Here is a 21,093-nt window from a genome sequence, read left to right on the forward strand (position 1 = left end):
CAGGCTGTAGGACATAGGACATTAAGATGAGAAGAGATAGGATCAGTTAGGAGGTTTTCCCAGTCATCCAAGTGGCTTGGACTACAGGAGTAAGTGAAGAAAATTGGTCAGATTCAGGATGATTTTTTTTTTTTCAGTACTGATGAATGAACCCAGGGCTTCACATAAGCTAGGCAAGCAGGTAGATACACCTTCAGTACTTTTCATTTTATTTTGGACAGGATCTCTTGCTAAGTTGCTCAGACTGGCCTTGAACTTGCATTTCTCCTGAGTCACTGGGATCACAGATGTGCAAGACCACATGTGGCTCTCAGGATAAATTTTGAAGGTAGAGTTGACAAAAGTTTGCCGTCAAATTAAATATTGTCCTCGAAGAGGAAGATTGAGATTCATAAGATGAATCCATCAGACACGTCACTTTTCTTTGGAATGAAATAAAGATGTAAAGTTGTATATACATATCCAAGTTTTTTGTTTGTTTGTTTTTGCATTTCTTTATATTCTGTGATTATATTCATAGAGATACTTATAGCTCTATGGGAATATAGAACAGATTAATGTTCCTGTCTCAAAGTTGGAGGTCAGGGTTAGGGTGGGCCATTGGAATCAAACCTATGGAATGTAAAATAGGATGGTTCTCCAAAATAAACTATAGTGCCTTTATGGGCAGAGGGAGTCAATGCTAGACAATAACACACACACACACACACACAAACACACACACACACACACACACAGAGGCATGCACAAGATGTCTAGTATAAATGTCCTTAAACTTTTCTTTGATTCTAGAGAAATTCTAATGCTTTTTCTATTACAAAGTAAGTGAAATCATTAGCATCTCTTGAGGTTTTGCCATGGGTTTAGAAAATCTGTAAGTGGAATTCTCTCCAGGCCTAAGAGCCTAAGCCCCACTACTTAAATCCTGTTTGGAATTATTGCCCTGGTGCCTAACAGTGGTGAAAGTAGTGAGGAGTGTGCAGTGGAAGATCTGGGAAGGGGCTGACAGCTACCAATTATCTTCTCTCTGCCTTATTTTTGCAAGTAAACAAGTCCCCTTCTCCTCCCACTCCTCCTTCTCCACCTCCACTTCCACCTCTACCTCCTCCTCCTCCTCCTCCTCCTCCCCCCCCCCCCCCCGCTCTTCCTGAATGTGTGGTAATATTTCATGTTTTGATGCATGTGTTCAGCTGCTGCTTCTGCCGGGCATTTCCCTTCTGGAATTTCCCTTCTTGTACCCATCTCTGCATCTACAAATCTAAGACGTAGGTCAAGCACCATTGTTTTCTGGCATCTTTTTCTGAGAGTTCCATATGTAATCGACCACTTCCTCATTTGCGATCACAAAGTGCCCTATGGAAATGCCTATCAAAGTCAGTACCCTTTATCTTATCCCCTTCTCCAGAGCACATTGTCGAGTTTCGGGGCAGATAGAAGTAACTTTTCTCTCCAGTGCTTTTTACAATTAAAACCACAACGTTTAAAGGGAAAGTGGGGGAGATGAGGAGCAAAGGAGCAAAAAGTAATGTCTTCCTCCCTCTGACTTTGTCTCTATAAAATAGAATAGTTTATTAATAGATAATGTGTTGACATGATGGATAAGAATACATTCTGAACATTAGAGGGAGCAGTATGAATATGCAAGCGTGAAATCCATAAAACAGGTGCTTACAGAGCAGCGCCTTTAAACTTACGCACCCCATCTTACCCTAGGTCAGTTTGTCCTACGTTAGAATTTGTTTTGGGGTATTCAGAATAATTTACTTTTAACACATTTCTTTCTTTGAACAAATGGCTAACATGCTTTTCTGCTCTGATCAGATTGCGGCCATAGTATTGTGCTTTTCTCTCTGAAGTGCAAGACAGATCAGTACGTGGCATGAGCAGTATGATTAGGACATGATGGGGCTTGATGTCGTTTCACCTGAGTACCAGAAAGACCTGGTTGGAATGGATGTGAGAAATGTTTGTCTTCACCTCTCTGAAGGAGAAGCTCAAACTAGGACTTTCCCTTCAGAAGTTTTGATTCCCTTGATTTGGAGTAGGACCCCGACATGAGAAGGTCTCAAAAGCTCACAGGTGATTCTAAATTCCTATTATGGAGAAGAACCACACTGCATGGATCTAAGCTATTCGTTTTATGAAGGAGGAATAGTGGGTGGAGATCTCCATAGCTCACAAGTCTGATCAGTGGTAGAACCAGTGCTGAATTTCTTTCCATTTAACATTCTTCACACTACTCAGGTCCAGGACTGTGTCTTACTAATTTCATATCTCCTTTGGCCTGTCTCCATTTAATAGAGTTGAACCCATGGTAGGTATTCAGTAACTATCAATGTTACAAATTCATACCTGTTTTTCATTTGCCAAAATATCCGTTGTTTGGGGGGGGAAAAAAATCTGTCAACAGAAGTAAGTATTCAAAATACCATGAGATTTTCAGAAGTCCAGCACAGGGAGTTCTTGATGTCCTGTGTTTTTGGTCCTCAGCAAGCTGTCCCCATGTAACCCCAGAACCTGTCATGATTTCCATCAGGGTTTCCATGATACCAGTTAAAATGAAGAGATTTTAGGGCAGGCTGGGGGTCAGAAGGGAATGTGTGGAGTGAAGAAGAAGGAAAAACAGAAATCGATCACAGGAGTTACCTGCCAAAAGGAAAAAAATTCACAACCAGATCATATTAGAATTAATGACAGGCTTAAAGTGTGGAGATATGAGAATGAGGTGGCATGATACCTGAACCTGGGCCTACAAAGAAAGTGCTAACTAAGAGGGAGGAAAAAGGACCCAGTTTGTAGAACACTGGCACTCAGATGAGGACAAGCGCCCATAGAGATGAACGTCATTTACGATCTTGCCTTTCTTCCAGTTCTTATTAGTAGGACCCAAGAATTTTATTTCTACAAACTTCAAGGGCCTGGACTTCACCTTCGAGATTTAAATTCTGTAGAAACAGAGTGTGGATTCTGCTGTGTCTGTTAAAGGGGAATTGAAATCAAACTGGTCCCCAATGATCTTGGTCCCTCACCAATCATGCTGAGTCCACAGTAAAACTGCCATCCTTTGCTCACATTCTTTGGTCTCAGTAATATGAAAATTACCCAGACAGAGGTCACACTGAAGATATGCTCATTTATTGATATATTAAGGTAGTGAGCAATGAGTTTTATCACTTGCTTTCCTAACAGGTAGTTTTGATAAGAATCATTACAAAAATAACAAGGATTTCTAGCCTGATTTTACTCTTCCTTCATTCGTTGATGTACTTCCCCTTTTCATGGATGAAAAATATAATCAAGTAATAATTTCCTGGAACCTCTTCTATTACCAGCCTGGTAATGATCCCAGTTTGAGAGAGATGGAATATTCTAGTTGAATAGAGTCAGGTAAATATTTGGTAGATGGCCCAGAAGTATCATAGATCTTCCCCAGGAGCACCTCCTCTGGCAAGCATAGCAGTCTTGAAATAAGTTATTAGAAAACAAGCCAAGGATCTTTTTTTAATTATAAAACAATTTATTTAAAAAGAGTAATGCTTTATACAAATTCCCATTACAAACCCCCCAAATATCTATTGGTCTTTTCCAGGTGCAATAGCAGATTATAAAAATAACAAAACTGGATAGATTCTGGCATAAAAATTCTGTTGGATCTTTGGACTACAGATGTCTGTGGAGTATAGCAACAGGTTTCCATATGCATTTATACTAATGTATCAAGCTCTATATATGAGGCAAGCGTCCTTTGAATTATAACATCTAGAAGCATAGATTGTCAGGTTTGGGAGACATGCTAAAAGTTACTTGGTCCAAATCCTCATAAGACTCAAGATTACTTCTCCCTGAGGTTTTACCATGAAGTACCATTCCCACTCTTCTGCAGTGCTTGTTAGCTGCCACCTGACAGCAAGAACACTGAAGGTTATCACTTAACAAATAACCTCCACATCCCCTTACAGGTTACATGTCAGACTCCCATATTGGTGGCTTTGCCCACACTCAGGTTTCTGTTTCCTCCATTACATCTGCTTAACCACAAAAGCATCAATCCATTTTGCCTGAAAAAATGAAGACTTTCTTAGGAATCTTTCTATTTAGTGACCTGAATTTCACTTTAGGGTCTCATCACTCAAGAGACTGGTTAAGGCAAAAAACCCATGTCAATATTTCTCTTCTTTTTCCTCCTTTTAAAAGTAGCCCCCAAAACTACGCACTTAAATTCCTTCATTCTTTCCTGAGGATAGTACATTTCACCTTACAAAACCATATTCGCAAGAATTGCATCTCACTGGATTCCCACAACCTCCCTGTGACGTAGGTAGGTCAGGAATTACAAACCCCTTTTTACAGATGAAGCAATAAATCTGGGGCAGCCAAGTGCCTTGCCCAAACTCAAGGCAATAATTGATAGCACTGAGATTCAAATCCAGGTCTCTAGACCTCAGAGTCAACACCCTTTCCATTACATCATCTTGCTCATGTGAAGTAGCATTCCTACAGACTAGAAAGGTAGGAGAAGTCATTAAAATGGAACAGAGTGCTGACAAACATGCTCAACCCAGCTGAATGAAAGGAAATAGACTGGGGGAAAAGGGAGCCACCACACAAAGCAAAGGCTGTGTGTAGATTTTATTCAGCAACTTCAAAGCTGCCAATTGAGCAAAGAAAAACACTACTTAGGCATATTTCATGTTCAAAGAATGAGACTCATATCAACTAATTAATACTCCCATTACCTCTACCAGCTGGTTAAGCATAATTATCTCAATTTGACAGATGGGAAAAGAGGTAGAAAGATTAAGTGACTTGCTCACAGCTACAGAGAGAGTATTCGTCACCACATTATCACTCCGGCAAGTCTAGCACTTTGTTCAGATAAACATACCACTCCTCTCCACGAAGAGGTAAACTACATGATAATTACATATGAAAAAAACAATATAGCTTAGGAGGGAGGAATTAAAAGGTAATTTGGGGGATGTGGAACTGTGAATAAGTATCTTAAAAATTCAACCAATAAGACTGTGTTATGACACTCAGGTGAGCAGCACAGCCATTCCATGAAACAAATATTTTTGAAGCAAACAAGAGTGCTGTAGGTCAAAGTACTGGGGTCATGAGGGAAGGTCAACAGAGAAACATCATCTGGTTATGCAGAAGGATTTGCCCCCACAGCTCTGAACTATAAGAGATTCTTATTGGCTTCAGGACTGACAATGTACGCTACCAGATACATCATCAGGAAAAGAGCCCAACATAAAGAAAAGAGGGTGGCGGTGATGGGTGGGTGATAAAGAATAAGTACTGTAAGATTATGGAAAAATAAGATAAAGAAAGTATGTGAAAAGGACAAACATGAAGAATTCACACTTGGTAAAGCAGTTTTAGTCTTGTGGCAGAGACAATAAAAGCTGATGGCAGACAATAAAAGCTGATGGCAGGTGCTAAATGATATTTGACCTATTATATAGGCATGGAGAAAAAGAAAGAAAAATATGCTAATAAGCTTATTTAATTAAAATGAAAGTATATATTTTTGCTATTTTAGAGACATTCTGAGTGTACTAACACCAACATAATGACAATAAGAGTTGTTTTATCGTCTAATTTTTTTTATAGAAAAACATGTATATAAATATACACATATCTGTACATATTTAAAGGGCACCCCTCCCCCACGTGAGCATGACTACTCGGTGGGAAGCAGTAAAATGATAGAAAGGGCTTCCCTCCTACATTGAGAAAAGAAGATAAAATAAGACTAAGCTACTTGTGGCAATGGATATTTATAAAAATATGGTTTCTTTTGTAAAACCACAGTTCAGATTACAATAGTCAAAAGTCTAAATCTTAATGTCAATGATAGTATTTCAAAGTCTATTCTGTATTTGTGACAACAGGATTTTCTCCTTGTGCCTCTGTCAGACGTAGTCTTTCCCACTGGATGGTGTAGGTTTTGGATAAGGACGTGGTGTTGGGTAAGAGGTTGTTTTTCGGGGACAGGAGCAGCAAAGTAGGGCACCTCCCAGAAGGCAGAGCGAGGCAGCAGCCCAGCCAGTGAACAGAGCCTGTCCAAATTCATACCTAAAAAGAGGAGAGAATGCATGTGTTACTCAATGAATCACTGGCAATTCTTCTAAGGAAGGAAATGACATAATGTACATTTTTCTTCCTTGATTCCTTGGGGAGGTACTTTAAGGTTTGTGAACACATAGGCACAAGAATGTTTACATTGCAAGTATTGACAATTTACAATAGTATATCAGGATTATGACGTGCAATGCCAGTTTAATTACATGAATATTTCCAAGGATTTTTCCATATAAAGGAGACTTGTGAAGTATGTTTATATATTTCAGAGTGGGGATTGGACCACAGTTCCTAGACTAAAGCTTATTAATTGGGGCTATCATCAAATATCAATCATGTTATATTTTTTAAAAAACGGCTAGATTGTGGCAGAGACTACCAAAGTTTTAAATAGTTGATCCTACTATGTAAAATAAAATCTAAAATTTATTTTTTATAAAAAGACTTCTGAGTAGCTCATAACCCACTTTGAATTAAGCTGATCCAGGTGGATATATTAAGCCACTCAGTTTCTTGGGGTCAGGTATCTGTGACTGATTATGAGCAATAAAGAGAAAAGAACTGGATCCAAAAGTTTTAAGGCCTGGGTTTGGATCCTGATACAAACTCTCAACTGCTAACAATTATGGGAGAGCAACTTTACCTCTCACCCATAGTTTCTTCTCTCAGAGCAGGATAATCCCACCTGCCTCCTTGGACCACTTTCAGGATCATGTGTGAGTATGTAAACAACAAGTGCATAGTGTCCAGCAATTTATAATCTGCTTTCACATGCACTACTGGTATTACTGCTCTGGTAAAATTTTGGCCTATTGACCTCCAGCAGTTTCTGTCCCTGCATCATAAATCTTATGGGACAGGCTCCAACATAATCATTGCAGTCTGTGTTCTGTACGTGGGTGATTATATAAAAAGAAGCACACCTTATCTCTGAAAACACTGAGATTTTTCATTTGTTCATCCTAGGTCTTATAAACAATAATTACATCTTAACATCCTGACTTTGAATGTAGTTATTAAGCTTTAAAGATGTGAAGACAGTGAGACAATAAGTGCTGTCCCTGATCAAAGAGTGTTGTTATGTGAGGACCAAGAATCGGCTCTTTAACTTGTACAACTTGGAATATTAAGAAAGATGATCTTTATAAAGTCAATTTTGTAGTGGTAATAGAACATAAAACTTCAAAGGTATAGCTCAATATACTAGAAAAATATATCATGGTTTTACATGTAAGAATTAACTGTTAAGAATAAAGTATTATTCATTAAGCACTATGGTCATGCTTTTTTTAATCCATCATTAACTGCATTAGTTACAAGTAATCACAGTTAGTTGCTGTAAACATCAGAATATACTTCAAGAAGAAAATCTTAAATATATTAACACTTGTTAGTATTTGGAGAAAAAAAATAAAGATGCCATATGTAGTTGGGAAGTACACAGCACAGCCTAGAACTTTTCTACTTTGAAGTGCATTTTGTCATCAATATAGGCTGTTAAAGCAATTATCAAACTTGTTTTAACATGAGTCACAGGTCATTTGAATTGTTTGCAAGTTTAACATAAGATTTCATACAATTTTTGAAAGCAAAGTTGAGGAACTATGGCACTAGCAGGACTTTGCTGAACATGAAAAGGGCATTTCTCTCAGAGAGGAAACCATTTTATGCTTGAATAGCATTACCTGGCATTGACGGGGGTCATGGGGTCATAGAATTCTTGAACAATTCTATTGCCATACCACGCTGTGGCAACTAAAATAGCCAGACCTACAGAAAGGCAAAACAAAGGCTGTTAATCACTATGGAACAGTGAGCCTCTTAAATCTAAATGTGTTTTATAAGAATTAAATCTCATCAATAGTGCTGACATTTTTATCTTAGTATTAGCAACAGATTTGATTTAGTTATGATTTATTCCAAGTGTTCTGTTAATATATACAAAAATATTAAGTTGGAATTAGGCATAGTTTAACTATTCATGACATCTTATTTATTGTTCATGGTCCCTGGCACAAATAATGCTTTTTAGAAATAATCCAGCAAATTCATATAGTTCAAGATCTCCTTCAAAGGTACTGTAGTACTATAGTTTATATGCTAAGCTACTTTTAATAAAACTGTTGTTCGTATTAGTTGTGCTTAAAAAAGTAAGGTGAAAATCCTTCTACATTCCACTTGATCAAAGTGAAAATTTACAGTTCTGCTGGGACAAAATCAAAAGAAACAACTAAATAGCAAAAAGAGCAGGACCTATCTCAGAATGAACCAGAACAACTGAATCCCTACTGCCCCACTGGCCAGAGTAACACTGAACATTGGTATGATTTGTTGAGGCTGCCATATCAGATTGCTTTAAATAATACAAGCTAAGCTTCACACAACATTTTTTATCCATTAAACCAGAGAAATCACTTCATCAAAAACACCTATCCCATCAATATAAATATAAAATGTTTATAATGAAATAGAAAATGCCTCAGATTTTCTTATCCAGAAGTTATAAATGGTATATAAAATTTCAGTTAGATAGGAGAAACAAATTCAAGAGATTTATTGTACAAAATACTAACTACAGTTAATATATTCTTGAAAAAATACTAAGAAAGTATATATAGATTGTTCTTAACACTAAAATGGTAACTATGTGAGGTAAGACATTAATTAGCTTAGTTTATTTATTCTTCAATATATATGATAAATAGCTGCAAATTTATCTGTCAAGAAATAAATTTAGGGCCTGGGGTTATAGTTCAGTGGTAAAGCACTTGCCCAGCATGTGTGAGGCACTGGGTTTGATTCTTAGCACCATGTATAAATAAATATTTATTAAAAAAAGAAATAAATTTAAAAAGAAACTAATATATTTGGTAACAATTCTGATCATTCAATATAGAGAGATGAATTTCTATACTACTTCTCTCCTCAAAAAATAATTGGTCCAATCTAATTGTCTCTAATGCATGACAGAAAACACTTTGTTTTGGCTGTTCAAATAGACCATGTGCACACACTTGTGAGCTGCACGCCTCAGGAAGTTCCCAGGACTGAAGTGAGAGTGAAGCAATTATTTATGGGAGTTACAAGAAGGCAAGCGAAGAAAGGGTGCTACATACTGAGTTTATTCAAGGCTCAAGATGAAATGGTTAGGAATAAAACACCATTCATGTCTTTTCAGACAGGAGCTAATGCATGCTTGAGTAAATTGAAATTTTTTCACTCGTTACTTGAATCACATCTTCAGCAAAGTCACACTTTCCCTCTATTCCTGGCTAAATTCACATGTTGTGCTGGATCAAAGCCCCTCTAGGTCTTTGGTCAATTAAAATATTAAGAAAGTTTAACTCTACTTTTTCTAGTAGTAGATTTATATCTTATTCAAAATAATGGGTTTATATATGTATATAATATATATTTAGCATACATATTTAATAAATATTTATATTTATATTCACACATAATAACTAGCATATATAGGATGCTATGTTATAGTTTATATGTGTACAGACAGATTTATCTACATATAGAGATATATGTATGGTATACATCCATAGATGTATTAAAGGCATATTAAAATAAGCCTTATTGTAAAGATGTGAAATGGTGCTGTCCATTTTCTAGCTTTTATTTTCTCAAAAGACAAACAATCTATCCCTTGAATAGAACAGCAAAACGTCCTTATTTTCTATGATAAAAATAAACATTATTTTATCAAGATTTTTTCCAAGGTGTTTCCATATTGTTTTCTTTCCTATTTATCTAATCTAACTTCAGCATTCCACCTCCGTTTCAGCTGGTCTTTCTCTTTTCTGATCTATGGATATATCCTTCTTATTCTGGAATGAGCTCTTCCCATCTGGAATGTTGTCCTCATTTTTCTCCAATAATCCCAATTCTGTCTCCCTTTCATAGATCTGTATGGTTAGAAGGTGATTTATGCATCCTCTCACTACTCCCTAATCTTTCAACATAGTATCTGTAGAGACACAACAGACTTTTTCTAAATTACATAAAATTGCTCTTGAGTTTTTGCTAGGTAGTAAACATCTCTTTTCACCTGGGGAGACTGGTTCTAACAAAAAAGTGAGCATCTGAAACCTTAATGAATAGACCTGACATGTGAGCATATGTGATATTTTTATTTGGCTTTCATTGAGAACATGACAATCAACTAACGATAGGTCTGTGTCTGCAGATTTTAAAGGATGAAAATAATTTCAAGAGCAATTCATTCGACATAACCTAAGGAAACCAAACACTAAATCTCAAACCATAATGGTAATGGGAATCATGGAGCCAGGCTCTCTTACCTGCAATAAGGAAGATCACACCCCCAATGACAGCCATCCGCATCTTCTGTACCTCATCATCTTCCAAGCACTTCATACACTTCATGCCAATGGTGGACACAAAGATTGCTATAAGTCCCAGCAGGATGCCAATCACCATCAATGCACGTGTGGCTTGCAAAGTGCCTGAAAGAAAATATTTTAAAACATGTAAAAACAATGCCTAGACCAACAAGAAAAGGGTGTTAGGAGACTAAATGTATTTTAGTCTTGTATGGAAGGGAGGAAACTGAAGTAGGAGTTAGACAGCCTCCATTCTAGTGATGTTTCTGCTGGCAGCTAACTGTATTCTCTCAAAAACAAAACAAAACAAACAAACAAACATTACAAAAACACCTAGGCTGGCTGCCAAACAGACTTTCCAGTCCTAACACTTTGTGTTTTAAAAATTAAATTCAAGATCAACTGGAAAAATGAGCAATGATCTAACTGAATATGTTTAGCTTAACTAATATCTATTTAATCCTTACTAACAGAGTATCTTAATTCTGAAATAACAATCATACATATTATTCTTGATGTTCACTGTAATTTAAATGGCTTACAGTGTGTCTTTGGTATTATCACCAGCTTTACACCACAATCACCAAGCTTCAGAAAAAACAGTGAATATGAAACATAAATGAATTTTCCAAAGTTATTGTGGTTGGATAAGCCGCGCTTGAGTCTCCAGTGACTAGAGGGAGAATAGCAAACCCATTTTCTCAAAACAAAACGAAATAATCTTTGAGAAGTTAACTTGAAACACAATAGTATATTCACATTCAAAGGTTTCACCAATTTTTTCCAACTATTTGAGCTGTCATATTATAAAATAGCAGACACAATAATTCATTTTGGTATTTCTCAGGATCACACTAATTTTCTAATTCCCTGTATTGTTTTTGCTATACCAAGTCATGATCAAATAGACAGGATCAGGTTTGAGAGATTATGCCAATATATCTCTTAAAGAGAAAAATCTTAAGACCATCATTGTGGCATAAAGGTGCAGACTTGAAATAAATAAGGAGGGGAAACTAAACAGATTAGATTTTATTTAGTTAGAATAAATGGCTGCTTCTGGTCTTCAAAAGTGGCTGAGATGATGGAGAAGTTCTGAATTTCAAAACCTAATTTATACCCAGGTTCAGTCTCAGAATTTCAGGATTGATAACTTGGGCTACCAATCAAAATTAAAGCTAAACATTTCTGAAGCATCATTAAGTTTCCATTTTTTGATATTTCTATTCATGTCATCATTGATCTATGACAAATCACATTGATCTCTTTCTAAGAAGCAACAAAGGTATTTTTACAATATCTGAGTGATATTTTGGAAACCAAAATAATTTCTTGCTTGATCTCATTAGAAAACGAAACAGATAATCTCTGCCTCCCCTTAACATACCCACCTCCTCATGTGTATGAACATTTATACACACCCACCAACACACCTATCTAAATATTCTGGGTGGGAGAGAAACTGAGGAATCAAAACATGTTCTACAACTCACAGGTTTACAGGAAGTGAAGCTGCTTACAAGGTCATTGCACAACTTTTTGCACGGAATCACAAACTATACTGTGGTATGAAGAGGAAAGTATCAAGGACTCCATAGCTAAGGCGTGTGCTTCTTTCTCATTCACTAGCAGCCTTTGCAAAGAAAATCATTACTTAGAAAGAAAAATAGAAATAAAATAACTACATTCTCATCGATAACACAGATTTCAGATGTGGTTCTAAGATTCCACTTAAAGGGAAGCATCACAGACAGAAGTCAAAAGCAACAAAAATGATCCATGTGCCTGCAGGATAGAGTAACCACTCAGGACAGCTTTCCTTGGACTGTCTTCATGTTAAAACTAACTGTCTAGCATCCTAAGGAGGCCCTGGGTCCTGGGAAAACTGGGAGAATAAGATGTGGAAAGTGAAAAGAGATTCAGCAAGTCCACAGAAGGCGTACATTATCAAGAGTTTTGTACAGAGTGAGGATAGGGGTTTGGAGTCTATTCTAACTGTAATTAGAAGTCACTGAAGGATCTTAAAGCAAGAGCGACAGAATATTTAGATAGGTGTGTTGGTGGGTGTGTATAAATGTTCATACACATAAGTATAATCATACTTATTATACTTATATAATAATCATACTTCTCAGAATATTTAGATAGGTGTGTTGGTGGGTGTGTATAAATGTTCATACACATGAGGAGGTGGGTATGATAAGGGGAGGCAGAGATTATCTGTTTCGTTTTCTAATGAGATCAAGCAAGAAATTATTTTGGTTTCCAAAATAATTTTTCTCTCAGTATTTAGATCATATAATTAGAAAATATTCCTTTTATGATAGCCCTTCAAAAATGTATAACCTTTTCCATCTTACAGTCACCTCTACTTTATTTTATCATAAATACTCAGTTTTCCAACCCTATATTAATGGCTTTTATTGCTTTCTCTGATCTCTCTCCAAGTTTTCTACTGTGTTCAAGTTATAGGGCCCCAAATGTTACCTAGCTTATATAATAATCATACTTCTGTTTGTCAAGTAAAAACAGCAGCCACTCGACCAGCAGGTCTCAGCACTGAGAAAGCACAGGGCATCCTTAACAAGGAGTCTACTGGGCTTTGGGCCCCTGAGTCAGGCTTGTATAAAACCTCTGATTTCTTAAGCAAGACATACACATGTATAAACTACGCCAGGCTCCACCTGCATCTGCCTAGAATGATCTAATCTTCACAATAGTAATCTAAATTTCTCCCCTTTATCTAGAAAACACATTTGGTTTTTGTCATACTTATTACGAACCACTTCTTTTGCAAGGTTTCCAAGGAAGAGGAACAGATATTCTGCTCTACACTTGTTTAACCGTCCTGCAGTGTTTCATTTCCTTATAGAAAAATGTGTTATTTATCTAACACACACACACACACACAAAATGGAGAAAGTAGACAAAATGAAACTGGTGACTACATAAACCGTGGAGATCAAGGGGCAAATGTGGCTCAGTGGTAGAGCACTTGCCTAGCATGTGTGAGGTACCAGGTTTGATTCTCAGCACCGCATTTCAATAAATGAATAAAATAAAGGTCTATCAACAACCAAAGAAAAAAAATTTTTTTAAATGTGACAAAATAGTAGTATAGGATGTTTTGCAAAGAAATATCTTCCATTTATATCCTGGCAGTCATTGACTTATGAAATTTTGGTTTTTGTATTTTATAATATTAGCTGACATCAAGCACAAAATCTCATCTCATTTCACTGGGGACAGTTGAATGAATTCTTAACTATAGTGATATGTAAGGAAAATGTAAAACTGATGCACACACATATAGAAAGATTGAGAATCATGACAGCATGAAAACTCACTAGCTGGGCATGTGTAATGATGAAATTCAAGTCAAGTTAAGCAATATTTTGTGTTACAAGTTGAGGACTGTATGTGCAGATCAAATCTATAGTGCACAGTTTTAAGCTGGAGCCAGAGAAATTCTTAAAACCAAGTTCCTGTGGAAGGCTTTTAGGTCAGAGAACTAAAATATGTAATTGTGAGCTCCTGGATGACTTGAGTTAGATATCTATTCATATTTCCATCCAGAGTACTGAGCATCAAACCTGACAATCTATGCTTGAAGAAGAATTTAAATTAGAGCAATATCTTTATCCTTTAAAATTGTAATAATATGATATATAAAAATAGATATTCTTGTGTTTATCTTAATCTTTAAAATAATAGAGAAACAATTCCTTCAAGAGCCTTGGATGATAAAATCTTGATACATAAAGCCAGACATAGTTTTAGGTCATTAAAAGCTAGAAACTCATACAGAGAGGAAACATTTATACTTTTGCTTAATTTAATCTATTTTTTAAAAATTATATGTTCAATGAGCTCTCAAGATGAAATTCCTATTTTTTTTTCCTTAATGGAATGACAAAGGGCAGGGCAGAGTTGAAAGAGATGTTTAATAGTTACAAAGTCATAGTTTGAATCAGAGAGCTATAATATAGATTTGTGCCATTAACTCAGAATTGGTCTGAGTGGATCAAATCTAGTGTGTTCCTTTCCTGGACCTTTGAATTTGCAGATACCTCTACAATATTAAAACTAACTAAAGTTGTCTGTGGAGGATCTGGTTAGCAAACATTCAAAAAGTCATACTATTGTTTCTCTTCATTATTCAGCAGTAAACAGAGAAGGCAGTCTTTTAATTATACTTAGCCAGACTGATAATCTTGAGCTTAAAGACCTCCTAAGGAGTTCTCACCATTTTCAACCTGAAAGTATAATTTAAAAAATACTTACAAAGATCTCTACTTATAAGACAAGAAATGAGTTGGATGGTACTGATCTACTGCACTTAGATTAATCAACGTTAAGTGTCGAAAGACAAGCACAGACAAGAATGTGGATTTTTTTTCCTAAAGTTTTAAAGTCTTGCTACACAAGCAGCAGAGTTTCCTGTAAACACTTGACATTGTTCATGCTACTTACTAACCATGTTACCATATTCTTACCCTATGGAGTGTATATCATAAATAAAATTAATTTCTATTCTAACTGTAGCCTCACATAGTTCTTTATACCCATAGTTGCTAATAAGAATGAGGTGAATAAAAGAAGGAACTGACCACTGTGTGACAAGAAGAAAAGTGCTCTTGGCTCCCTTGCAATTAAATGAGCTCATCAAGACTGTCACAGATTATATTCCTATGTTTTTTTCTTTTCACTTCTGAAGTCTTTCACTTTTACTGATGTTCGAAGTTTCACAAGAGAACTCATTGTTAGCATTTTCATTTTATTGGTGCCTGAGCTGGTGTGAAATCAGAACATGAGCACAGTCAGTAACTCCACGATAAGGGAGGACTTCATACATTTTAGGATGTCCTGAGAGGTCTCACTACCTTTCTTTGGTTTGTGTCTTAAAGAAATTGCCTCACAATTAAATTTGGGTTCCTCTATTACCTCCATGTCACTTACTCATCACTTAAGGAAATTTAAGATGTGCCACTAGCTTTTCCCTCTTCCATCACTGAAGTTAGTAACAGAACATTGGCACTAGAAGGAACCATAGGATCATTCCAGTTATATCCCTAAGAGTGTGATTAGGAATGTTGAATGGATGAAATAATCTTGAATTCATCTCTGTTCCACCTATTTTGCCTCATTTTACATGTGGGGAAAATAACTGAGCTAAGGGGGATCAAGTGGCTCATCCTCCATCACGCAGCTACCTAGTGCAAAACCAGGCTAAGAATTGAGAACTTCTGATCTCAAGCCTGGGGTTTTTAATTTCAACTTTCATCATTCCAACTGTCAGAACTAACTCTTGAAACATCTGAACAATAATCACCCTTTGAATGCTCTCGGTTTAGTAGGTATAAAGCAGTCTGGAGAAGCATAAGTGGGTGCCCTCCTCTCTGCCCATGCTTCAAAGACTGTCTAAGTCAGAGATTTTGTTTCTCTGACTGAGCCTGACATCATGGCGAGAGTGCTGGGAAAACCTCATGACAACCAATACTCATTAAGCACACCTACACACATGTGGATTCATGCAAAGCAAGTTTAACAGGCTAGAGTAGCTTATAAACAAATTACAGAATCTCAGGGTTAGATGAGACTTAAGAAGAGTCTAGCCTAACCTCCCATTTGTCTGGTGCTTGAATCTTCCCAAGAGCATTCTTACAAAATGCTTACTTTTTCTCTGCTTGGATATCTCCCAACATGCAGCCTCCCTGGACAGCCCAATCTTTGGACAGTTCTAGCTATTAAAGTCAAACAAGGAGAGGAAATTAACTAAGCATGCAAAATAGGCACTAGCTTCCCAAATTTTGAGAATTTCATTAAAACAAGGCAAAATGTACAGGTTAATTAAGAAAAGTCTGTGCAGTTATATCTGGTACTCTCCTTTGTATATGTATATTTCACCTTTCAGCTGGAAGAGTCATGAATGTCGACGGACATCACATAGGGTACAATGGAAGTTGTCTTATCCCCTGTAAATCATATTACACTGTGTGACAGATGTTTCTCCAGGAAGTATCTCCTCAGTTTCATTTTCATAAACTGCTTGGGAAGAGCTACCTAAAAGAATTCTGGCTGTATCTCATTTCTTACATTATATAGAGTACATTCTGTATACAGTGTAAGCACACTATGTTCCTTAAGATACTTCCTGAAGGTCCTTTTTTTTTTTTTTTTCTTTTTTTAAACAACTGATACCAGTTAAAGCAGGGAAACAAAAATTTAATGTTCAGTGCTCACACCTTGAGAAATTCTCCTACGTGAATGTTAAGATGCTAAATGGGCTCTACTGGCAAAGACAGCAAGGCACAATTTTAGGAAATCTACAGTCAAGCTTTCATCTAAAAGCATTTCATGAAATGTAACCTTTGATGAGGCACACTACTTAGGCACACAGAGAGTCCTTTTCATCTCTATATGTCACAGAACTACACCAAAACCAGTCAGTGTGACACCACCCCAGATCTCCTCATCAGGTGGGCGTGAGCATCACGGCTCAGGTGGAGAAACAGAGACAGATTTCCTGGGCTCCATCCAAAGGCATCCAGTGAGTCACTGGCCAGTTAGGAGAAAGAACCTGTGAGTCAAGATTCCCTCTCCTGGGAATTGGTTTTGGGAGAAAGGTCTTACCTCCATCTTGGATAAACCATGGCTTTAACCAAAGCAGAAAGGAGAATCTGTTCTCACTGAAGAAACAAACTAGAAGTCTCTAAAATGTGCACATGTGAGAGGGAAGTATTTTGCTTCCATCACAGTTTTAAAAACTATAGGGGCTGGGGAGATAGCTCAGTCGGTAGAGTACTTACCTTGTAAGCACAAGGCCCTGGGTTCGGTCCCCAGCACCCCCCCCCAAAAAAAAAAAAAAAAAAAAAAAACTATAATAACTATGTTAGCAAGAAATGAATGAAAATGAAACATTTTAACACCATGTTATGGTTAAAGATGATCTAATTGAGTGTCTACAGCATAAATCAATCTTATCCAATTTTGTCATTTAAGTTATAGAGAAAACCTAGTTAAACATGTTGAAAATGAATTATTTTAATTAAAGGAATGAAACTGATATTGAGACATCTCTGGAATCGCCCTTATTACCTTCTCCATCGGCCAAAAATACCCCAAAATGCCTGACACCCTTTCCTTCAATGTATTTCTCTTTCCATGGGGAAATTCAATGTTTCACTCCTAATTGTTCACTTTAGAAGTATAAATATATCCCAGAAGGGCAATAAACTATACACAATTACTAAATTTATAGATTAATTTTGATATAAAAGAGACCTGATATGGGAATCTTGAAAAGTTGAAATGACAACACACAAAACCACCACACACATTGATCAAATTCTCCAGGTGTCAATCAGGTCTGAAGCAGGTTTAATAACTCTAAACCATAAGACTTTTAATATTCCATATTACAAGTTGTTCCTCAATGGAGGTGGATGAAGCAAGTAAAGTGAACTTGAGCAGTCCCAAGGTGCTTGCCCTGGGCCCACCATGGGGATTGGTGGGCAGTCTTGTTTTTCTACAAAAACTGAGGAAGCTTTTCTTCAAGTTGATTAAAGGAAAAAACAGACACGTGGTTCACAACATCAAGTGTGACTGCTCAAGGAAGGTAATCCAGTCATGAATGTTTATTACCTAAGTGGGAATTTATTGATTTTTCTAACAAGGCACTCAAAAGCTTGGGAGAAAGATGGGAGAAGCCATTCTATCATCAGTCTCCCCAACATTCAAATTCCTGTTTCTCTCTACATAATCCTTTCCAACTTGACAAATGAGAAGTGAATCTCCATCAATCAGAAAGTCCTCAAGAAGATGAAAACCTGGAGGAGACCCATCTCTCTTGCTTTCTTGCTGCCTTCTTCCCTAGCTGATTTCTGCTTTCATAAGCTGCCTGTCTTCCAGCATTCTCTTCCAGGTCTTCCCACTACCCTTTATAGTATGGAGAGCTCATTTAGAATTCTGCCTTCTTTCTCAATGATCTTTCCCCACTTGCTATCAACCTTCTCTTTCTAATATAATACTATATACTCTGCCTCCTCTGAAGACGTGGGGCTTGAAAACTAAAATTCAGGGCAAATATCAAGAGGCTTCTTTAAGGAGTCTTGAAAGGGGCTTCTGTGCGCTTACTAGATCATAAATATCAAAGAAACAAAGGATCCAGCCTCAAATGTGAATAGAAGATACTGAGATGGGAAATAAAAGGTACGAAAGTGACTTTTACTATGAAAAGTCATAGTAAAGTTTTTTTTTTTAACTTTTTTATTTGATATTTTGGAATCATGCATTTAATTTTGCACACTGAAAAACCTACACAAGGCATGCCATTTTCTTGCCTGAACCCTACCAATCCTGAAGTTACACAGAATTAGAATGTCTAGAAGAGGCCTTAAGAGATCAAGTTCAAACTTGGCCTTTACTTTTCCAATCTCCACCCACCCTCATAGGAATTTAAGATGAAACCACACCTGCAGCGGGGGTTGAAATGGGGGCAGAAAAGTGTGGCAGGGAGTTGTTAGAGGCAAACCTAGAGCTTAGGCCTGGGCCTCCTTTTTCCTAAACCAGGGTTGTTTCACAACAGATCACATGATCAGAAGACCTGATCACCTGAAGACTGATGACCATGTAATCACAGAACATAATGGGGCCACTACTCCATAAGGGAGCCACTGGGAGGACTGGGGTCTGTAGGTGATTGCTGTGAGGTGGGGATACACTCACTGTTTAGATTCAGCAAGGAGTCGAAGACTTTGCACTGGATCTGCCCTGTGCTCTGCGACACGCAGGACATCCACAGCCCCTCGAAGATGGCCTGGGCAGTCACAATGTTGTCGCCAGCATAGGAGTAAATCTTCCACTGGGGTAGAGCAGTGCTAACGATGGTGCCGATCCAGCCCAGGAAGGCTAGAATGAAGCCTAAGAGCTGCAGCCCCGCGTTGGCCATGGCTTGCTCAGGAGCTCGCGCGGGCTCCGGGTGGCAGGTGCAGAAGGCGGAGAGTTTGCAGGTGCGCACCTAGGGCTCCCGAAGGTAGCCGGGCCGCTCCAAGCAAGTTATTGAAAGGAATCCCGCTTGCTGTGTTGCTGCTGGAGAGGCTCTATTTCCGGGTCAGGGTCCCAGTCCGAGTTAGCGCTGGACTCTGGTTGCAAGAAGTGACCGCTGCTCCCAGGCTCAGGCACTGAGAGTCGCAACCTCTGGGCGCCGCGATTTAAAGCAGCTCCGCCCCCTGCTGCAGCCACGCTGCGCCCCCTGGCGGTTTCGGGGCGGCTCACAAGGAGCGCGAGCCGGAGCGCTGGAGTAGGCTCAGGCCACCGCGCCCCGGACGGGACTGTCCCGCCAGCGATGTTGGGACAACCGGAGAATGACCAGGAGTGTGTCCGTGACTGCTCCCTCTCATTTTTCTTCCCGCTGGTCAGGTCTATTATTCACTCACTCCGTAGTTACCCCCAAATTACTATGGACGTGTAAACTCACACACACACACACACGCAAGAAAAGGAAAATGGATCCCGGCAAAAGCTTCAGTTTCACTTTTAACGCCCCCAATATCTTATTAAAAACATTCCCAACTCCGCCCTCCCTTCCTCCTTCCACAGGTTCCCTCTCCTTCGTTCAGCTTCCTCCCATTCTCCTTTTCTCCCTCTTTTCTTTTCCTCTCTTCAAGGTCCTGTCATCTGTCTCCATAAGGGGCCTCAGAGATCTTTACACTTTAGAGGTCAAGGAAACTGAGACGCAGAGAGCAAACACGACTTTCATAAAATCACACAGCTCGTTAGTAGCGTATCTAATACGTGGTTCCTAACCCACTGTGTTTGCCCTTGTATCTTAAGCTGAAAGAAGCACGCGCCCTTTCATATATTATCCTCCTTTTGAAAATGCAGCCTAGTAGTACCCAACCCCAAGTCGCCCCCTTCATATGCAACAGTCGTTTCCTGAGTTTGTTTTAGAGCAGCACCTCAAATTATCAGAATGGGCTAGTGCCTGTTCCTACTCAAGGATGTTCCAGTGGATGGTTTATCAAGTGGTGTTCGTCAGAGTTGAGGGCATCAAAACAGCCCCCAGTGGGTAGAGGACCCTATTGGGATTTAAGAAGTCTGCGGGGTCCCACCCTGGCTTTTGCAGTGAGGGCTCTGCCATTCCCAGGCTTTGATCTCCTTGAAACTTTAGTTCTAGCTATGGATCTCTAGAGCTCTCAGAAGTGGTGTTGTGGTTGAGAATAATTAAAATGTTTTTGCAACTCTGTGTGTGTGTGGTGTAAGTGTGGTGGGAGGGGGAACTTCTATGGTTTTGGTAAAAACAGAAGAAACCTGGAGGTAGAAAAAAACACGAAGGAGCAAGCAAGTGCTGCACATACACACTAAAGGAGCTGTGGATTGGACAAGGAAGTAATGGTAAAGCATGTTCACACTGAGGATGAAAGGAGTGGAAAAGCCCTGTGCCCCACGGGTTGCTTCCAGATGACTTGTGTGAAGGTGTAAGGATACAGGACTTGTCGCCCAGGGATTTGGGGTGAGCTGCTAGAAAGAGGGTGACAAGGAGCTGGAAGAAGGGATTCAATTAAACAATATTTAAACAAGTGAGAGCTGTCCTTCCACCAGCCTCCCCACACCTGGGAAAGGCTCCAAGTAATATCTGTAGGGCAAGACT

The 21,093-nt window shown here is 38.3% G+C and overlaps 1 protein-coding gene across 1 annotated transcript; it reads right to left on the reverse strand.

Annotated features, from left to right (window-relative positions):
- Positions 1-3,479: 3,479 nt before the first annotated feature.
- On the reverse strand, positions 3,480-19,822 carry Cldn1 (claudin 1). Its single transcript, XM_047564746.1, has 4 exons — positions 19,170-19,822; positions 10,401-10,565; positions 7,776-7,860; positions 3,480-6,084 (listed from the first exon to the last, which is right to left on the reverse strand). Exons 1-4 carry the CDS (start codon positions 19,390-19,392, stop codon positions 5,922-5,924), a joined length of 636 nt encoding a protein of 211 aa, XP_047420702.1. The 5' UTR covers positions 19,393-19,822; the 3' UTR covers positions 3,480-5,921.
- Positions 19,823-21,093: the final 1,271 nt, after the last annotated feature.

The sequence above is a fragment of the Sciurus carolinensis genome, chromosome 9 (genome assembly GCF_902686445.1).
Source record: "Sciurus carolinensis chromosome 9, mSciCar1.2, whole genome shotgun sequence".
Classification (NCBI taxonomy): domain Eukaryota; kingdom Metazoa; phylum Chordata; class Mammalia; order Rodentia; family Sciuridae; genus Sciurus; species Sciurus carolinensis.